The following is a 21520-nucleotide window of genomic DNA, read 5'->3' as shown; positions in this document are numbered from 1 at the left end:
GGGTTTCAAATTGTGAACAATTACGCTCTTCAACAGTTTTGAAAGTGTTGGGGGTGTTCTTCCTTTTAAAGAGGGGGCAGAGAATCCCAAATCATTTTATATATATAGAGGGAAAGAGGGCACATAGAACATAGAACAGTATAGCACAGGAACAGGCCCTTAAACCCATGATGTTGTGCCGAACTAGTTTAACTGGTAATTAAATGCCTAACTATACTAATCCCTTCTGCCTACACAATGTCCATATCCCTCCATTCTCTGCATATTCATGTGCCTATCTAAGAGCCTCTTAAACACCTCTATCGTATCTGCCTCCACTACCATCCATGGCAGCGCATTCCAGGCACCCACCACCTCCATGTAAATAAAACTTTTCCCACACATCTCCTTTGAACTAACCCCCTCTCACCTTAAATGCATGCCCTCTAGTATGAGTCATTTTGACCCTGGGAAAAAGATACCAGCTGTCTGTTCTACCTATGCCTCTCATAATCTTATAAACTTCTATAAAGTCTCCACTCAGCCTTCATCGCTCCAGGGAAAACAATCCAAGCCTGTCCAACTCTCCCTATTGCACATATCCTCTAATCCAGGCAGCATCCTGGTAAACCTTTTCTTCACCCTCTTGAAAGCCTCCACTGCGTAGCCACTTTCAGGGAGCTATGAACTTGGACCCTAAGATCCCTCAGTACATCAACGCTGTTAAGGGCCCTGCCATTAACTGTGTACTGTCACTTTACATTTGATCTCCCAAAGTGCAACACCTCACACTTGGCCGGATTAAACTCCATCTGCCATTTCTCTGCCCATATCTTCAACTGATATATATCTTGCTGTATCCTTTGGCTATCTTCTACACTATCCACAACACCACCAACCTTTGTATCATCTGCGAACTTATTAACCCACCCATCCACATTTTCATCCAAGTCATTTAAATATCACAAACAGCAGAGGTCCCAGTATGGATCCCTGTAGAACACCGCTAGTCACGGACCTCCAGAAGGAATAAGACTCATCAATCACTACCCTCTGTCTTCTACATGCAAGCCAATTCTGAATCCAAATGGCCAAGTTGCTATGGATCCCATGCATCTTATTCCTCTGGATAAACCTACGTAAGGGACCTTGTCAAATGCCTTACTGAAATCCATGCAGGCAACATCCACAGCTCTACCTTCATCAATCACCTTCATTGCCTCCTTGAAAAACTTAATCAAGTTAGTAAGATGTGATCTGCCCCGCACAAAGCCATGCTGACTGTCCCTAATTAGGCCATGGTTTTCCAAATGCTCATAAATCTTATCCCTAAGAATCCTCTCCAATAGCTTCCCTACCATTGACATGAAACTCACCAATCCATTGTTTCCAGGATTATCCCTATTTCCCATCTTGAACAATGGAACCAGATAAAGGGTAGGTCCCATCTAAAACCAAAGTAGCAATCTGTGCATATAGCCAGAGGACATGAGTGAGGTCTTAAATGAAACTTCCCATCTGTGTTCACTAAGGAGGAGGACATTTCAAATGGAGAATTCAGGGAGGGGGACAATGAACATCTTGAACACATTATCATTAAAAAGGGGGCATTAAATGTCTTAGAAACATAGAAGAAACGTAGAAAAACTACAGCACAAAACTAAAGCTGTGCCGAACATGTCCCTACCCTAGAAATTACTAGGCTTACCCATAGCCCTCTATTTTATTCAGCTCCATGTACCTATCTAACAGTCTCTTGAAAGACCCTATCGTATCCGCCTCCACCACCGTTGCCGGCAGCCCATTCCACGCACTCACCACTCTCTGAGTAAAAACTTACCCCTGACATCTCCTCGATATCTACTCCCCAGCACCTTAAACCTATGTCCTCTTGTGGTCACCAATTCAGCCCTGGGGAAAAGCCTCTGACTATCTACCCGATCAATACCTCTCATCATCTTATACACCTCCATCAGGTCCCCCCTCATCCTCCGTCTATCCAAGGAGAAAAGGCCGAGTTCCCTCAGCCTTCTTTCACAAGGCATGCTCCACATGCCTTATGTCTTAGAAGACATAAAAATAAAAAATTCCCCAGGACCTGATCAGAAGTATCCCAGGCTGCTACGGAAGGCAAGTGAGGAGATTTCTGGGGTCCTGGAAGAGATATTTTAATCTTCACTGACCATAGGTGAGGTGCCAGGTGACTGGAGGTACCTTTTTTAAGAAGGGCAACAGGGATAAGTCAGGTAATTACAGGCTTAAGTGCAAAATCAGTGTCAGGGAAATTATTGGGGAAAAGAAATCTTAGAGACAGGATTGATCTATATTTGGAAAGACAGCAATTAGTCAAAGATGGTCAGCGTGGCCCTCGGGAGTACCATAGAACAGAGGGACCTTGGTGTACAAATCCAAAAATCTTGGAAAATGGCAGCTTAGGTCAATGCGGTGGCGAAGAAGGCATATGGGATACTTGCCTTCATTAGCCAGGACATAGAATACAAGAGCAGGGAGGTTACGGTACTATTTCATAAAATATTATTTTGGCCACATCTGGGTACTGTGTACAATTCTGGTTGCCGCACTATAAGAAGGACATGATTGTACTGGAAAGATTCATCAGGATGTTACCTGGGATGGAATGTTTCAGTTATGATGAAAGTTTGGTTTTAAAGTAATGGCTAAGAGGTTTATAGGGGATCCGAGGAGGAAGAATTTTTTCACCTAGAGGGTGGTTGAAGACTAGAACACACTGCCTGAGGGGGTGATGGAAGTAGATGCTCTCACAACATTGAAGAAGTATCTCGATGACCACTTGAATTGCCAAGTTAGAGAAGGATACAGACCAAGAGCTGGTAGGTGCTGAGATTAGTATAGATGGGTATTTGATAGTCAGCATAGACATGGGCCGACAGGCTTGTATCTGTGCTGTATGACTCTGTGACTGTGACTCTGAATGACACAATGTAGGGAAAAGCATTTTTTGCAGAGTGTAGTTACAATCTGGAGCTCACTGCCTGGAAGGGTGGTGGCAGCAATCAACCAGGACTTAAAGAAATGCCTGAGATACTCAGCAGACCAGGCAGCAACTTTCGAAACAGAAACAAAGTTAATGTTAATCCCAGAGAAGTAACTTCATAGTCAATTAAGTTACTTCACTTTGACATTAACATGCCAACCTTAGATGAGACACTAACCAATGTTCGTTTTGTTTGTGATTCTACTTTGTGCTAATTAACAACCACATTTACTTTCGGAATTTCATTTCAAAAGTGCTTGAAAAGTAATTTTGTGATCAGCCGAGGATATTAAAGATACCACATGAATGCTGTTGGACAGAAATACTCAGCAAGTCAGGCAGTAACTCTGGAGAGAGAAACAGACTTAATGTTAACTCTGAAATATTAACTGTGTTTCTCGTTCTAATCTGCTGAACGTTTCCAACATCTTCTGTCTTTATTTCAGAGTTCCCAGCACCTACACTTTTTTTTTGTTCTTTGCTTTAAAAGAGAATTGGATAGACACTTGAGGAAAGATAATTTGGAGGGCTACAGAAGAGGAACAGAGAAATGGGACTGGAGCCAGCATGGATTTAATGAGCCAAATGCACCCATTCTGTGCTGTATTGATTCTGTAGTAGTTGCTGCCTGACCTGCTGAGTATTTTCTTTCAATGAACATTCATATAGTATCTTTTACATTTCTGGGTGATCCTAAGTGCTTTTCAGCCAATGTTACTTTTGAAGGTCTAAAGCATGGAACAGAATCCCAAGCAAAACTCACATTGGTTAATGTCTTATCCAAAGAATGGTATGTCGCTACTACAGTGAAGCACCAAAATTGATTTTGAGTTCCCTTCTCTGAAATCAGGCTCCAGTATCTCTTTAAGTGGAATTCCCAAGTTATGTGAAAAGATAAAATCCAACCATGCCATACTTATAACAAGTTGCATATGAGTAGGTTTAGTAAATGTCAGTGCTTCTGTTATTAACATGCTGATCCTGAGTGAACATGTATTCCCAATGCAAAGGTTACATTTTAACTAAATCTACCACTGTTGCCTACTTAAGATTACATATGCTCTATAATAATTAGCTGTATCTTTTCACACCTGTCTTGATATCCTTGATGCATGCAGAGTTTTTCTGCACATTGCCTGCCTCTGCCTGAGAATCCACATCTCATAATCTAGTTTTATCACCAAGGATCATACAGTGCACTTTCCAATTCTTTCTACAGTGACGGTTGGGTTTGACTGTCTCTCTAACCTCTCTTGGTAAAAGTCATGTCTGGAAGGCCACCATCTTCCACAATGATCAAGTTAGCACTATTCTGTGTACTGGGTACATGTCCCTCATGGTAAAATAAAGCTTCCTCACAATAAACCTGGATGAAGCACATCAATGCACACGTCAATGATTCAGGCTCTGTCTGAAGTTGTGGAAATGACAAGCAGTCGGGGTCCATTCTTGGAGAATCATTTGAAACAAACTGCGCCCATCACCACCAAATACATTATTCTTTCCTCCAGAAAGAAGTGATGATGCAACCAGTTAAATGTAATGATATCGGGGGAGGGGTTGATCTCTCCCACCATCCCTAGCTTTAACATATTAAGAAACAGACATATTAAGAAATTTGAAATGTATAAAGGGGGAGTTTCATTCAAAAGTGAAATAATAAGGATTTAGGGCAAGTGTGAAAGGACTAAGGATAAAAGGTAAGAACAGGATGTCAGGTCCCTTTTAAATCTCTTCCCTCTCACCATAAACTTCTGCCCTCTAGTTTTTGATTCTCCTACGCTGGGAAAAAGACTGTGGCCATCCAGCGTATCTATGCCCCTTATAATTTTATATACCTTAATAAGGTCATCCTTCAACCTCCTGCGCTCCAGGGAAAAATGTCTCAGCCTATCCAGTCTCTCCTTATAATTCGAGGCCTTCAGGCTTGGTAACATCCTCAGGAATCTTTTTACATTCTTTCCAGCTTAATGGCATCCTTCCTATTGCTGGACAACCAGAACTGTGCACAATACTCCAAATGTGGTCTCACCAACAATTTGTAAATGACGTCCCAACTCCTGTACTCAATGCCCTGACCGATGAAGGCAAGCATACTAAATGCATTCTTCACCATCCTGTCTACCTGTGTCTACACTTTCAGGGAACTATGTACCTGTACCCTAGCTCTCTCTATTCTACGACACTCTCTGGGGCCCTATGTAAGTCTTGCCCTTGTTTAACTTACCAAAGTGCAACACTTCACACTTGTCCAAGTTAAATTCCGTCTGCCATTCTTTGGCCCGTTTCCTCAGTTGATCTAAATCCTGTTGTAACCTTAGGTAGCCTTCTTCGCTGTCCACTGCACCACCAGTATTGGTGTCATCCACAAAGTTACTAACCATGCCAACCACATTCTCATCCAAATCATTAATATAGATGACAAACAACAGGGGACCCTCCAATGATCCAAGAGGCACAGGTCTCCAATCTGAAAAACAACCCTCCACTACCACCCTCTGACTCCTTCCACCAAACCAATTTTGTATCCAATTGGCGAGCTCACCCTGAATTCCATGTGATCTAACTTTCCACACCGGCCTACCATATGGGATCTTGTCAAAGGCCTTACTAAAGTCCATGTAGACAACATCCGCTGCCTTGCCTTCATCAATCTTCTTCGTCACCTCTTCAAAAAAAAACTGTGAGACACCATTTGCCTCACACAAAGCCATGCTGACCATCCTTTATCAGTCATTGCCTTTCCAAATGCAGGTAGATCCTGTCCCTCACAATCCCCTCCAGTAACTTTCCCACCACTGTTCTTAGGCTCACAGATTTGTAGTTCCCTGTAAGTATGAGAACTGAAAGTGGAGGGTGGTGGGTGGGGGCCGCTAAGGAATGTAGAGAGTGTCGGGGGTATTTAAAACAGAAATTAGGAGAGCAAAGAGAAGTATGAAATACCACAGATTCTAGAATGTCATCATTAAAATGAAGGTGGTAAAACAAAGCTCTTAGCAGGCTTAAATCCCCAGTCCTGATGAGATGTATCCCAGCAGGCTATGGGAAGAAATGGAGGAGATAGCTGGTGCCTGACAGAGATTTATTAATTTTTTTCTGGCCACAAATGAGGTGCCAGATGACTGGTGGACAACAAATATGGTATTAAAATTGTATTGACGAGGGCAGTGTGGTTGATTAGTCTACATGGACTTCAGGCCTTTGACAAAGCTCTACTTGGGAGATTGGTCTACAAGGTTAGAACCCATAGGATCCAGGGCATGCTGGCAAACTTCCAAAATTGGCTTCATAATAAGAGGCAGATAGTGGACAGTCACTTTTTGTGACCAGTGGTGTACCACAGGGATCAATGCTAGGACCCTCACTGTTTGTTATATACAGTATATTAACAATTTAGATGTGAATGTAGGAGGACTGATTAGTAAGTTTGTAGATAACACAACAGTTGGTGGTGTTGTTGATAATGAGGGTAAGTCTTAGGCTGCAAGGTGATATTATTCGGTTGGTAAGATGGGCAAAGCAATGACAGATGGAATTTAATCCTGATAAGTGTGAGGTGATACACTTTGGGAGGTCTAATAAGACCAGGACATGCACTGTGGGATGCAGTTAATAAAGCTGCTGCCTCACAGCCCCAACGACCCTGGTTCAAAGCTGATTTCAGGTGCTGTCTCAGTGGAATTTGCACATCCTCCCTGTGCCTGCGTGGGTTTTCTCCAGTTGCTCCGGTTTCCTCCTACATCTCAAAGATGTGAGGGTTGGTAGATGAATTAGCCACTGTAAATTATCCCTTTTGTGCATTTAAGGGGTAGATTCTGGGGGGAGTTGATGGGAATGCGGGGAGAATAAAATGGATACTCATAGGACTAGTGTAAAATGGGTAATTGATGGTCAATGTGGACTCAGTGGCCCAAAGTTTCTGTGCTGTCAGACTCTGTGACTCCATGACAATGAATTGTAGGGCCCGAGGAAATATTGAGGAACAGAGAGTCCTTTGTATACAAGTACCAGGATCCCTGAAGGTGGCAAAATAGGTAAATAAGATGATGAAGAAGGCATATGGAATATAAGTTCAGGGATGCTATGGTAGAACTTTATAAAATATTGGAGACACAAGGGACTGCAGATGCTGGAATCTGGGGCAAATAATAAACTCTGGAAGAACTCAATGGGTCCGGCAGCATCTGTGGAGGGAAACGGACAGTCGGCATTTCAGGTCACGATCCTTCATCTGCACTGAAAAAGGGTGGAATGGGCTCTTTCTATGCTGTATATTCCATGTGAGAAAGGTAACAGAATCAGAGTAGTAGAGTCATAGAGCACAGAAACAGGCCCTTCGGCCCTCCATGTCTATGCCGACCACCAAGTAATCATCTATACTAATCCTACAGATGATTCTTATAGATAGTCCTCAGGTGACAGACCTCTTGGTAGGCGAGTGTTTCGGAGATAGTGACCACAACTCACTGACCTTGAGCATAGGCATGGACAGGGATAGAAGCAGACAGTATGGGAAAGTTATTAATTGGGGTGGGCTAATTATGATGGTATTAGGCAGGAACTTGAGATTGTAGATTGGGAACAGATGTTCTCAGGGAAATGCATGGCAGAAATGTGGAGGCTGTTTGGGGATCACTTGCATGGGGTTCTGGATAGGTTCATCCCGCTAAGACGGGGAAAGGATGGTAGGGTAAAGGAACTATGGTTGACAAGAGACGTGAAACATTTAGTCAAGAGGAAGAAGAAATCATACTTAAGGTTTAGGAAGCAAAAATCAGGCAGGGCTCTTGAGAATTATAAGGTAGTCAGGAAGGAGCTTAAGAAGGGACTTGGGAAAGCTAGAAGGGGACATAAGAAGGCCTTAGCGAGTAGGATTAAGGAAAACCCCAAGACATTTTACATGTACGTGAGGAACAGGAGGATGAATAGAGTGAGGGTAGGACTGCTTAGGGATAAAGGAGGAAACATATGCTTGGAGGCAGAGGAGGTAGGGGAGGCCCTTAACGAATACTTTGCTTCAATGTTCATTAGGGAGAGAGACGTTAATGAATGTGAGGTCTGTGTAGAATAGGCTTATGTGCTGGAGCAGTTTGAGGTTAAGAAAGAGGCAGTGTTGGAGCTTCTGAAAAACATTAGGATAGATAAGTCCCCAAGGCCGGACAGGATATACCTCAGGTTACTACGGGAAGTGAGGGAATAGATTGCTGGGGTGTTGACTATGATATTTGCATCCTCCCTGGCCAGAGGATTGGAGTGGTACCAGAGGATTGGAGGATGGCAAATATTGTTCCCTTGTTCAAAGAAGGTAATAGGGATAATCCTGGGAATCATAGACCAGTGAGTCTTATGTCAGTGGTGGGCAAACTATTAGAGAGGATTCTTAGAGATAGGATTTATGAGCATTTGAAGAAGCATAGTTTTATTAGGGATAGTCAGCATGACTTTGTGAGGGGCAGGTCATGCCTCATGAGCCTAATTGAGTTTTTCAAGGAGGTGACAAAACAAATTGATGAAAGTAAAGTGGTGGATGTGGTGCATCTGAATTTTAGTAAAGCATTTAACAAGATTCCCCATGGCAGACTCATCCAGAAAGTCATGAGGCGTGGTATCCATAAAGATTTGGCTGCATGGATTTGGAATTGGCTTGCCCACAGAAGGCAGAGGGTGGTAGTAGATAGAAAGTATTCTTCCTGACTAGTGACTAGTGGTGTTCTGCAGGGATCTGTTCTTTGTGATTTTTATAAATGACTTGAATGAGGAAGTAGAGGGATGAGTTGGTAAATTTGCAGATGCCACAAAGGTTGGAGGTGTTGTGTATAGTGTAGAAGGTTATTGTAGGTTACAACGGGATATAGACAGGATGCAGAGTTGGACAGAGAAGTAGCAGGTGGAGTTCAATCCCGACAAATATGAAGTGATGCACTTTCGAAGATCGAACTTGAAGGCAGAGTTTGAGGTATTAGCAGGATTCTTAGCAATGTGGAGGAACAGAGGGCTCTTGGGGTCCAAGTCCATGGATCCCTCAGAGTTGCTATGCAAATTGATAGGGTAGTTAAGAAGGCATATGGTGGGCTGGCCTTCGTTAATCGGGGGATTGAGTTCAAGAGCCACGAGGTAATATTGCAGCTCTATAAAACTCGGGCTAGATCACACTTGGAATATTGTATTCAGTTCTGGTCACCTCATTATAAGAAGGATGTGAAAGCCTTAGAGAAGGTGCAGAGGAGATTTACCAGGATGCTGCCTGGATTAGAGAACATGTCTTATGAGGAAAGGTTGAGTGAGCTAGGGCTTTTCTTTTTGGAGTGACGCAGAATGAGAGGTGACTTGATAGAGGTGCATAAGATTTTGAGGGGCATAGATAGAGTGGACAGCTTTTCCCCAGGGCAGCAATGGCCAATACCAGAGGACATCAGTTTAAATTCAGAGGAGGAATGTTCAGGGGAGATGTCAGAGATAGGATTTTTACACAGAGATTGACGGGTGCCTGGAACATACTGCCAGAGGTGGTGGTAAAGTCTGATACAAAAGGGACATTTGAAAGACTCTTAGATAGGCACATGGATTTAAGAAAAATGGAGGGTTATGGGCTGTGTATGAGGGAAGGGTTAGATTGATCACAGATTAGATTTATATAAGTCAGCACAACATCGTGGGCCAAAGGTCCCATACTGTGCTGTACTGTTCTATGTTCTATTTGCTAGCACTTGGTTCGTATCCTAGTGCAGTTGAAGGGCCTCAATCCGAAACATTGACTGTCTATTTCCCTCTACAGTTGCTGCGTGATGTGATGGCGTGGACATGGAGAGCTTGAAGGGCCTGTTTTTGTGCTCTATGACTCTACTACACTTTATGATTCTATTACCTTTTTCACATTGAATATACAGCATAGAAAGAGCCCATTCAACCCAACAACACATGACACTTTACCTTTGAACCTAACAATGAACATTTATATTGTGACTTTAATGTATCAAAGACGTCACACAGGGAAAGTTGATGCTGAGCCACACAGGTCATATTAGAGCAAAGGACTAAAAGCTTGGGCAAAGTGTCGCTTTTAAGGAATATCTTAATGAGAAAGAGTGGCAAAGACACTGAGGGATAGAATTCCAGATCATGGAGCTTTGGCAAATCAACATGTGGTCACCAGTGGCAGAATTAAATTCGGCCAGAATTTAAAGAGCACCGACATCTCGGGAGTAATGGGGCTCAAGGTGATCACAGAGAAAGGGAGGATTGGTCTAAACATATGACTGCATCTACAATAGCTTTTACGGAGGGGGGGGGGGTAATTTTTTTGGGAAGCCCATTTTCCTATCTTCTGTCCTGAGGAAGGTCCTGACCTGAAACGTTGTCCACCTGCTTTTCTCCACAGATGCTGCCTGGCCTGCTGAGTTCCTCCAGCATCATCGTGTTTTTCATCTAGATTCTAGCATCTGCAGTCCTTTGTTTCTCTTCCAGCAGATTGTTTGTTGATCCAATAATACTTTAAAGTGTTTCTTATCAACTTAATTCTGATATTCAAGAATTACCATAGGAGTGGAGATGCAGTTGATAGTGTGGCATGGAGCAAAGCACTAAAGCACAACTAACACACTAGTTAACTCTAATGTACACAGCAAATCAGCCCAATTATGCTTTGTAATATGTGTGAAATGATCAATACTTATGTATCTGTATTGAAATATCACAGGCAGTTTCTGTTTTTCCTCTTCCCACAGGTCTTGTTGATCACATCCGCAACTTATTCATTGAAGCAACAGCCCTGTACCTTGAAACAGATGATAAAAGAAGTGTGAAGACTACAAGCAATCTGCTGTTATCCCTAATTGATATTTTACATAGTATGCTAAAGCACGTATCCTGTATTGTCCGCTTTGCTTTGCAGGTAAGATGACGTGGCCATTCTTGTCTGAATTCCTAGTTATCCCATTCTTAGGCTTAGCTAATATTTTTCTCCATCTAAGTATTTTATTTATTTCCCTTTCTCATAAGTGATTGTGGCCAACCCTCCTCTAATTAGGCATAGGCTCAGGAATTAACTTACTTCTACTCCAGTTCTGTGGGTTCTCAGGTGTCTGATGAGGCCAATGTGGAGCCAGCAGACTTTGCCACAGGTAGAGGTGAAGGCAGTTGACAGGGTGAACTGGAGCTTAGTTTATAAGATAGTGCACTCTTCAATAATTAATGCGAGGCATCTGTGTTTTTCCAATGAAAATCTTGAGATTCTCAGTATCATCCTGAAAGTGCCCCCTCTATTTTGATCATGGGCCAGGGCTTCCCAGGGTCAATGTGGATGTAGCACTTTTTCAAGGAGGTTTTGAGAACATGCTTGAAACTTTTCCTCTTTTCACCTGATCTTGCTGTGACAAAGCTCAAAAAAGACTTCCTGTTTTGGGAGCCTGGTGCCAGGCAAGTGAAGGATATTATCTACCCATCAGATTAGAGCCTCATTTCTAGGAATGTTGGTCTGGGAGAGGATCTTGACATTGATCTGCTCATTGTCAGATGGATTTGGAGGATTTTGCAGAGATGATGTTGCTTTGAGATACCTGTTGTAGATGGTCCATGTTTCAGAAGCACATAGGTGAATATGGTTATCAGGATTTACAGAGGGATCTTGATCAGTTGGGTAAGTGGGCTGAGGAATGGCAAATGGAGTTTAATTCAGATGAGTGTGAGCTGCTGCATTTTGGGAAGACAAATGAGGATAGGACCCTCACAGTGAACGCTAAGGCCCTGGGGAGTGTTGCAGAACAGAGGGACCTAGGATTACAAGTACCTGGTTCCCTGAAAGTGGTGTCACAGGTAGACGGGGTTTTGGCATGCTGGCCTTCATCAATCAGGGCACTGAGTATAAAAGTTGGGATGTTATGTTGTAGTTGTATAAGACATTAGTGAGGCCGCATTTGGAACATTGTGTTCAGCTTTGGTTACCCTGCTATAGGAAAGATGCCTTTAAACTGGAAAGAGTGCAGAGGAGATTTACGAGAATGTCGCCAGGACTTGAGGGACTGAGTTATGGAGAGAGGTTGAGCAAGTTGGGATGGTTTTCATTGGAGCGTGGGAGAGTGAGGGGTGATCTTATAGAGGTGTATAAAATTATGAGGGACATAGACAGGGTGAATGCGCACAGTCTTTTTCCTATGGTTGGGGAATCAAGAACGAGATGGCATAGGTTTGTGGTAGGTGGGGAGAGATTCAGTAGGAACCTGTGGGGCAACTTTTTCCACCCAGAGGGTGGTCGGTATATGGAATGAGCTGCCAGAGGAAGTGGTTGAGGCAGGCACATTAACAACATTTAAAAGGCACTTGGACAGGTACATGGATAGGAAAGGTTTCAAGGGATTTGGACCAAATGTGGGCAAATGGGATTAGCTTAGATGGGAATCTTGGTCGGCATGAACCAGTTGGGTTGAAGGGCCTGTTTCTGTGCTGTATGTCTCAATGACTCTATGCTGTGTGGTACCGCTAGGACAGGTCAGTAAAGCATCTTTGTTTTGTAGATGTTAAGTGTAGGCCCATTCTCTCCATTACTTCAGTGAAGGAGTCAACAATGGTTTGGAACTCAACCTCCAAAAGTGCACATAAGCAAGCATTGCCGGGGTACTGCAGTGACTAAAGATGAGGTGACCCCGGTTCTGGAATGGAAGCAACAGATAGCAAAACAGTCTCCCTCTTGACCTGTAGCTTAACTCCATTCTGGCAGACATCTTATTGGTGCTGAGGGTCAACATGACACCATAATAGATTGAGGAAAGTGTTGGTGTCATAACACAGCCTTGCCTAACAGCAATCTGCACTGAGATTAAGTCTGTGGTGGACCATTGGTTTGCATCCTGTGAACAAGTTGGCTGTGTCCAGAAATTTGTTTCCATTTACGATGTGTTAGTCATAGAGTCACAGGAACAAGCACTTCAGCCCACCATGCTCATGCCAGACATCAGGTACCTACCTACACTAATCCCATTTACCAGCACTTGGTCCACAGCCTTCTGTGCCTTGGTATTTCAAGTGCTTCTTGAATGTCGTGACAGTCTGTGCCTCCACCACCTTCTTAGGCAGTGCATTCCAGGTTCCAACCACCCTCTGGGTGAAAAATTTTTCCTCAAATCCCCTCTAAACCTCTTACCCCTCAACTTCAGCCTATTCCTCTGGGTCTTAGACACTTTTGCCATGGGTAAAAGTTTCTTACTTCCTGCACAATCGATGCCTCTCCTAAATTTGTACACCTCTGTCAGTATCCATATCCCTCAGCCTCCAGGGGTGAGTCTCCTCTGCACCCACTCCAGTGCTATCACATCCTTCCTTTAGTGTAGTGAACAGAACTGTGCACAATATTCAAAGTGTGGTCTAACCATTGTTTTGTAAAGTTCTACCAAGACCTCCCTGCTCCACTATACTTGTGCCTCACTTTACTAATCATATTTACTGAACGACCACCAATGTCCTTCCACAGAATCTCACCATATATCTAAATAATGGCTGAGGAAAGACCAGCTAGCCTAATAAGGCTAGTCCATGCTGTCATGGTGCATTGTACTCACCTTAAACCAAAAACTACCCACTCACCTGGGAGCAGCCAATAAAAGAAAACAAAAAACCAAGGTCAGTGGAGGTGGTGGGAGCAGGAGGATGGAATTGTAAACTTCGAATCTGTCATGATCCCAACAATGACCAAGTTCCTGGAGACCACAATGGCCATGAGGCAGATACCATCCAGTATTCCACCCACAATTTGTGTGTTGTGAAATAAGCTTCCACCACGTATGATTCCGGCACCCATTTCTATATTAGCTAGAAATCCACACTAACTGAAAAGCTGGCAACAACATGCTCGAAAAAGCAATGACCTCCTTTCATAAAGAAAATCCTCCTGACACCTAACCCAGTTCCATTCTCATTTATGGATTTTCCTAGCTGACTGACTTTGAAATTCAGTGTCATAATTGGGGACTTTCAATCTATCAGATTCAGCCTTTCTGCTTCAGAGTGCTGGTGAGGACTGGCAGCAACCAGGACTGCAGGATGCAGCCTTAAAATCAGAGTTAGTCCATTTAGAGATTATATTTTGCTTATTCATTTACGGGATGTGAGCAATACTTGCAAGACCAATACTTATTGTTCTTGAGAAGGTGGTAGTGAACCACTTTCTTGAATTGCTGCAGTACTAGTGAAATTATTCCAATAGTAAGTCCAGGATTTAGGCCTAGTGATGATCAATTAATGGCAATATATTTTCAAACCAGGATGGTGGATGACTTGGAGTTGTGGTGTCCCAGCCTATCCAGCCACTCCTTATAACTCAAGCCCTACAGTCCTGGCAACATGCTTGTGAATCTTTTATGAACCCTCTCTGGCTTAATCACATCTTTCCTGTAGTGTGTACTCCAGGTGCAATCTCAGTAACATCTTGTACAGCTGTAACATGACATCCCAACTCTGGTACTCAGTGCCCTGACTCATAAAGGCAAGCATGCCATACACCTTCTTTACCATCCTGTCTCTCTGTGTCACCACTTCCAGAGAACTATGCACTTGTACCCCGAGATGTCTCCAACACTCCCCAGGGCCCTGCCATTCACTGTGCATGCCCTGCTCTGGTTTAACTTCCCAAAATGCAACACTTCACACGTCTGAGTTAAATTTCATCTACCATAGCTTTGCCCACTTTCCCAGTTGATTTAGATCCTTTCATAACTTTAGACAATCTTCTTCACTGTCCACCATACCGCCAACTTTGGTGTCATCCGCAAACTTACTAACCGTGCCACATACATTCTCATCCAAATCATTAACATATATGACAAACAACAGGGGACCCAGCACCAACCCCTATGGCACACCACTGGTCACAGGCCTCCAATCTAAAAAACAACCTTCTACTACCACTCTCTGATTCCTACCACCAAGCCAATTTTGTATCAAATTGGCTAGCTCACACTGGATCCCATGTAATCTATCCTTCTAAACCAGCCTCCCATGTGGGACCTTGTCAAAAGCCTTGCTGAAATCCATGTAGACAATGTCTACCACCCTGCCCTTGTCAATCCTCTTGGTCACCTCTTCAAAAGACTCAATCAAACTTGTGAGACGCTATTTCCCATGCTCAAACCCATGCTGACTATCCCTAATCAGTCCCTGCCTTTCCAAATGCAGGCAGATCCTTTCGCTTAGAATCCCCTCCAGTAACTTTCCCACCACTGATGTTAGGTTCACCAGCCTGTAGTTCCCTGCCTTGTCCTTGCAACTCTTCTTAAATAAAGGCAGAATATTAGCCAATCTTCCAGTACCTCACCCATGGGCTAAGGAAGATACAAAAATCTCTGCCAGGGCCCCAACAATTTCTTCACTTGCTTCCCACAATGTCCTCTGATACACTTGGTCAGGCCCTGGAGATTTATCCATCTTTATGTGCCTCAAGACCACCAATACCTCCTCTTTCGTAATGTGGATATGTTTCAGGACATCACTGTTCTCTTCCCTGAACTCCCTAACTCCAGTGTCCTTCTCCATGGGAAAAAAAAGGAGAAATATACATTTAAGACCTCACCCATCTCCTGTGGCTCTACACATAGATGAACACACTGGTCCTTAAGGGGACCTATTCTCCGAGTTACCCTTTTGCTCTTAATATACTTATAACATCTTTTAGGATTTTCCTTTATCTTATCTGCCAAGGATATCTGGAAGCTGGCATGCACTGCCTTTGGGGGTGGTGGAGGCAGGTGCTTTCATAATATTTTAGAAGTATTTCGATGAGCACTTGAATCACCAACAATAAAAGGCTAAGGACCAAATTCTGGGATTAGCATAGGTAGGTACCTGATGGTCAGAATGGATTGGTGGGCTGAAGAACCTTTTTCAGAGTGGTGGGTGCCTAGAATGCACTGCCGGGAATGTTGGTAGAGGCAGATAGAACATAGAACAGTACAGCACAGGAACAGGCCCTTTGGCCCATGATGTTGTGCCGAACTAATTAAGCTAGTAATTAAATGCCTAACTAAACTAATCCCTTCTGGCTGCACAATGTCCATATCCCTCCATTCTCTGCATGTTCATGTGCCTATCCAAGAAGTTCTTGAACGCCTCTATCGTTTTTGCCTCCACCACCACCCCAGCAGCACATTCCAGGCACCCACCACTCTCTGTGTAAAAAAAAACCTGCCCCACAGATCTCCTTTGAACTTAACCCCCTCTCACCTTAAATACATGCCCTCTAGTATAGACATTTCGAGCCTGGGAAAAAGATACTTGCTGTCTATCAACACCTCTCATAAACTTATAAACATCTATCGGATCTCCCCTTAGCCTCTGCCACTCCAAAGAAAACAACCCAAGTTTGTCCAGCCTCTCCTTATAGCACGTGCCCTCTAATCCAGGCAGCATCCTGGTCAACTTCTTTTGCCCCCTCTCCAAAACCTCCACATCCTTCTTATAATGGGGTGACCCAAACTGAATACAATACTCCAGATGCGGCCTAACTGGAGTTTTATAAAGCTGCAGCATAACCCCAAGATCCCTCTGTACATCAACACTGTTAAGGGTCTTGCCATTAACAGTGTACTGTCCCTTTACATTTGACCTCACATTTGGCTGGATTAAACTCCATCTGCCATTTCTCTGCCCATACAGTATCTGCAACTGATCTATATCCCACTGTATCCTTTGGCAATCTTCTGCACTATCCACAACACCACCAGTCTTTGTATCGTCTGCAAGCTCACCCATCCACATTTTCATCCAGATCATTTATATATATCACAAACAGCAGAGGTCCCAGTACGGATCCCTGCGAAGCACGACTAGTCACGGACGTCCAGACAGAATAAGTCCCATTGAATAAGCCAATTCTGAGTCCAAATGGCCAATTCACCATGGATCCCATGCATCTTAATCTTCTGGATGAGCCTCCTATAAGGGACCTTGTCAAATGCCTTACTAAAATCCATGTAGATGATATCCACAGTTCTACCTTCATCAATCACCTAGAGGCATTTAAGAGGCTTGTAGATAGGCACGTGAATGTGCAGAGAATAGATGGAAATGGACATTGTGTAGGCAGAAGGGATTAGTTTAGTTAGGCATTTAATTATTAATTTAATTAGTTTGGCGCAACACTGTGGGCCGAAGAGCTTGTTTCTATGCTGTTCTATTCTATGTTCTGTGTTCTGTGCTGTATGTCACTCTGATAGCAGTATTATTTAAATAGAGAAAAATTGCACAAGCTACAGCATGAAAGGATTTGGGGTTCTTTGAAGCACAGAAAGGTAGCACACAAGTGCAGCAGGATACAGTGAGACTAATGGATGGCTGGCCCTTATTTCAACTGGTCTGGAGTATAAAGATAGGGAAGTCTTACTGCAGCTCTACAAGGCAATAGTGAGAACACATCTAGATCGCTGTGACCAATTTTGGTCCCTCTTTTTAAGGAAAGATATTATTTCATTGAAGCAGGTTCAGAGAAGGTTCATATGGATGATTCCAGTGGTTGCCCTACGAGAGAAGGTTGGCATTGTACTCATTGGAATTTAGAAGAATGAGAGGTGGTCTTACTTATACCTACAGGATTCCCTAGGGGGCTGGATGGGGTAAATATGAGAGGATGTTTCCTCTAAGGGGAAAGTCCAGAACCAGAGAACATGGTCTCAGAATAAAGAATTGCTGGCAAGTGGACTTGAGGAACGTCGGATCAGTCAAGCAGGTAAATGGCCAGGCAGATGCAGATTGAGGGAAAACACCACATCCAAGACCAGTGTCTCCAAATTAAATAAAGGATTTATAATGGTCTGAAAGTGGAGTTGCCTGGAGTGAACTGGGTAAATAAGCTAAGAGTAGGTCAGTAGATGAACAGTGGCAGACATTTAAACAGGTGATCCACCACCCTCAGCAGGAATATACCCCAATTAGAAAGAGGAACCATCCGTGGTTAACAGCAGAGGTCAACGATAATGTTAACTTGAAAAGTAGGGCATACAAAGTGGCAAGTCCTTGTGGTAAACCTGGGCACTGGGATTTTTTTTAGGAACCAGCAGTGAAGGACTAAAAAACTCATAGGAAGGAAGTTGACTTTGAGAGAAAACCTGCGTGTAATATCAAAAGAGTTTCAATTGACATATAAAAAAGAAGAGGGCGGCTAATGTAGGTATGGGACCTCAAGAGAATGAGGCTGGTGATATAACAACATAGACATAGCAGATATATTAAATCAATTGTTTGTGTCACTCTTAACCATGGAGGACATTGCAACTATCCCAGAGATAACAGATGGACTAATTTAAAATAACAGGGAGGAACTTGTAAACGTCCCATTCACAAGGGATATAGTATTAGATAACTCACAGACTAAAGAGGGACAAGTTGCCAGGACCCAATGGCCTGCATTCAAGGATTATAAAGGAAGTGGCTGCAGAGATAGCTTGCCCATTGGTTGAATTTTTTTAAAACTCTGGGAGGGCACCAGAGGATTGGGAAACAGCAAATGTAACTTTCTTTATCAAGAAGGGGAAAAGATAAAAGGTGTGGAATTATTGACTGGTTAGTGTAACATCTGTTGTTGGCAAGATACCAGAGTCAATAATGAAAGAGGAAATAATGAATCATTTAAGAAAACATAATATAAGCAAAACAACATGCATGGTTTTATGAGAGGTAAATCATGTTTGACAAATTTTCTTGAGGATGTAACAGGGAAGGTTGATAGAGGAGAGCCTGTGGATGTAGCATATTTAGATTTCCATAAAGCATTTGCCACTTAAGAGGCTGGTGGATAATTAAGAGCTCTTGGTATTAGAGGGAGTGTGTTAGCATGTACTGAAAACTGGTTATCACACAGAAAACAGGGAGTTGGAACAAATGGGTCTTTTTCAGGTTGAAAGGATGAAATTCATAGAGTATCCCAGGGATTAGTTCTTGACCCTTAATTATTTGCTATTTATATTAATGACTTGGAGAAGGGTGTAAAATGTAAGGTATCCACATTTGCCGATGAGACAAAAATAAATGAAAGGGCATGTTGTGATGAAGACATTTTTAGGTGGTACATACTGTGTGCTGATTGGGGGTATGAATGTTTAGGAAGGTGGATGGATATCAGTTGAATTGGCTGCTTTGTCCTGGATGGTATCAGTGCTAGAATTGTGTTTATTCAAATCAGAATAGTTTGTAATTTACAGGAAAATTTGCAAGTGGTAGTGTACCATTTTCATTTCTTTACACCAAGTGTAAACACTTGCAAGACAGTGCAATACTGCATGAATACAAGCCCTTAGGCCCAACTAGTCCATACTGACTATGGTGCCCACCCAGCAGATCCCAATTTCCTGCCCCTTCATGTGCCTGTCCAAGTGCTTCTTAAGTGATATTATTGTACCTGCCTCAACCACTTCCTCTGGCAGCTTATTCCATATATTCACCACCCTCTGTGAGAAAAAATTGCCCCTCAGGTCCTTTTTAAATCTTTCCCCTCTCACCCTAAACCTATGCCCTCTAATTTTGGACTCCCCTATCCTGGGGAAAAGACTCTTACCATCCACCTTATCTATGCCTCTTACAATTTTAAACACGTCTATAAGGTTGCCTTTCATTCTCCTTACATCCAAGGAATTTGAGTAATGGGGAGAGGTTGACCTGTCCTGGCCAACCTCTCCCTATAACTCAGGCCTTCTAGTCCTGCCAGTATCCTCGTAAATCTTCTCTGCACTCTTTCCAGTTTAACTACGTCTTTCCTATAACAAGGTGACCAAAACTGTACACAGCACTCCATATGTGGCCTCACCAATGACTTATACAACTGCAACGTAATGTCCCAACTCCTATACTCAGTGCCCTGACTGATGAAGGCCAGCATGCTAAACGCCTTTTTCACCACCCAGTCTACCTGTGACGCCGTTTTCAACGAACTCTGCACTTGTACTCCTAGGTCCCTCTGTTCCATTACCCTCCCTAGTGCCCTACCATTCATAATATAAGTCCTATGCTAGTTGGATTTTCCAAAATGCATCACCTCACACTTATCTGTATTGAAATCCATTTGTCACTCCTCAACCCACTTCCTTAACTGATCAAGATCCCCCGTAGCCTACAATATCCTTCTTCACTATCAACAACACCTCCTAATTTGATGCCATCTGCAAACTTGCTGATCAAGCCTTGTGCATTTGCATCCAAATCGTTTTTATAAATAACAAATAACGAGGGTCCCAACACCAACCCCTGCAGCACACCACTGGTCACCTGCCTCCCTTCCAAGAAACAGCCTTCAACCACCACCCTCTGGGCCAATTTTGAATCCACCAAACTAGACCTACCTGGATTCCATGGGACCTAACCTTCCAGACCAGCCTAGTATGCTAAAATCCATATAGACAACATCCACTGCCCTACCCTCATCTACCCCTTTGGTTACCTGTCGAAAAACTCCAAAAGATTTGTCAAACACAACTTTCCATGCACAAAGCCATACTGACTCCTCTTAATTGGACTCTATCTATCCAAATGCTGGTAGATCCTATTCCTCAGAATTCCTTCTAGTAACTTCCCCACCGCTGATGTCAGGCTGACCAGCCTATAGCTCCCTGGCTTGTCCTTGCTACCCCTCTTAAACAACAGAATGACGTTAGCCACCTTCCAGTTTTCGGAAACATCACTAGTGGCTATCGATGATGCAAATAACTCCACAAGGGCCTCTGCAATTTCTTCTCTATCCTCCCACAAAATCCAATGATGCACTCAATCAGGCCCTGGGGATTTAGCCACCTCAATGCACTGTAAAGCTGCAAGTACCTCCTCCCTGGTAACATGAATGTTCTCCACAACATCCCTACTTGTTTCCCTTATCTCTTGAGCAATCATGATTTGCTCCTCAGCAAACACCAAGGAGAAATATTCATTAAAAATCCCTCCTATCTCCTGCGGCTGGAGACATAGGCGGCCCTGGTGATCTCTGAGGGGACCTACTTGCTCCCTAACCACCCTTTTACTCTTAATATAACTATAGATCCACTTTAAGTTCTCCTTAACCTTCCCTGCCAGATCCATCTCATACCCTCTCTTTGCCCTCCTGATTTCCCTCTTGTGTATTCTTAATCTTTTTATAGTCATCAAGGGATTCACTCATTCCTGACCTCCTAAACCCAATGTATGCTTCCTACTTTTTCCTCATCAGAGCCTCAATATCTCTCATCAGCCAGGATTCCCTAAACTTTCCAGGTTTACCCTCCGCCCTAACTAGAAAATGCTGCCCCTGGACTCTTAAAAGGCTCCCACTTGCCATTCATTCCTTTCCCTTCAAACAGGATCACTGAATCGACCTCTGCTGGATCCTGCTTAATTCCTCCAAAATTAGCCCTGCTTCAATTTAGGACCTATCCTTTTCCATCACTATCATAAAACTAATAGAACTATGGTCACTAGAGACAAAGTGCTCCCTGATTGCCACTTCAGTTACTTTGCCCTGCCTCATTCCCTAAAAGGAGGTCCAGTATTTTAGAGAATACTTGAAATTCTCTTCTCCCAGGACCA

General features: G+C 43.2%; 1 protein-coding gene across 2 annotated transcripts in view; it reads left to right on the top strand.

Moving 5' to 3' along the window:
- The window catches only part of ulk4 (unc-51 like kinase 4), a 527384-nt gene that overhangs the window by 433584 nt on the left and 72280 nt on the right, over positions 1–21520 (top strand). For both annotated transcript variants that reach the window (XM_052015441.1, XM_052015440.1), the window contains exon 33: positions 10720–10886. In XM_052015441.1, coding sequence (XP_051871401.1) covers positions 10720–10886 — 167 coding nt within the window. The remainder of the gene's footprint in view (positions 1–10719; positions 10887–21520) is intronic.

The sequence above is a fragment of the Pristis pectinata genome, chromosome 5 (assembly GCF_009764475.1).
Source record: "Pristis pectinata isolate sPriPec2 chromosome 5, sPriPec2.1.pri, whole genome shotgun sequence".
NCBI lineage: Eukaryota > Metazoa > Chordata > Chondrichthyes > Rhinopristiformes > Pristidae > Pristis > Pristis pectinata.
The sequence above is the reverse complement of the archived record's forward strand: the minus strand, read 5'-3'. Positions and strand labels throughout refer to the sequence as shown.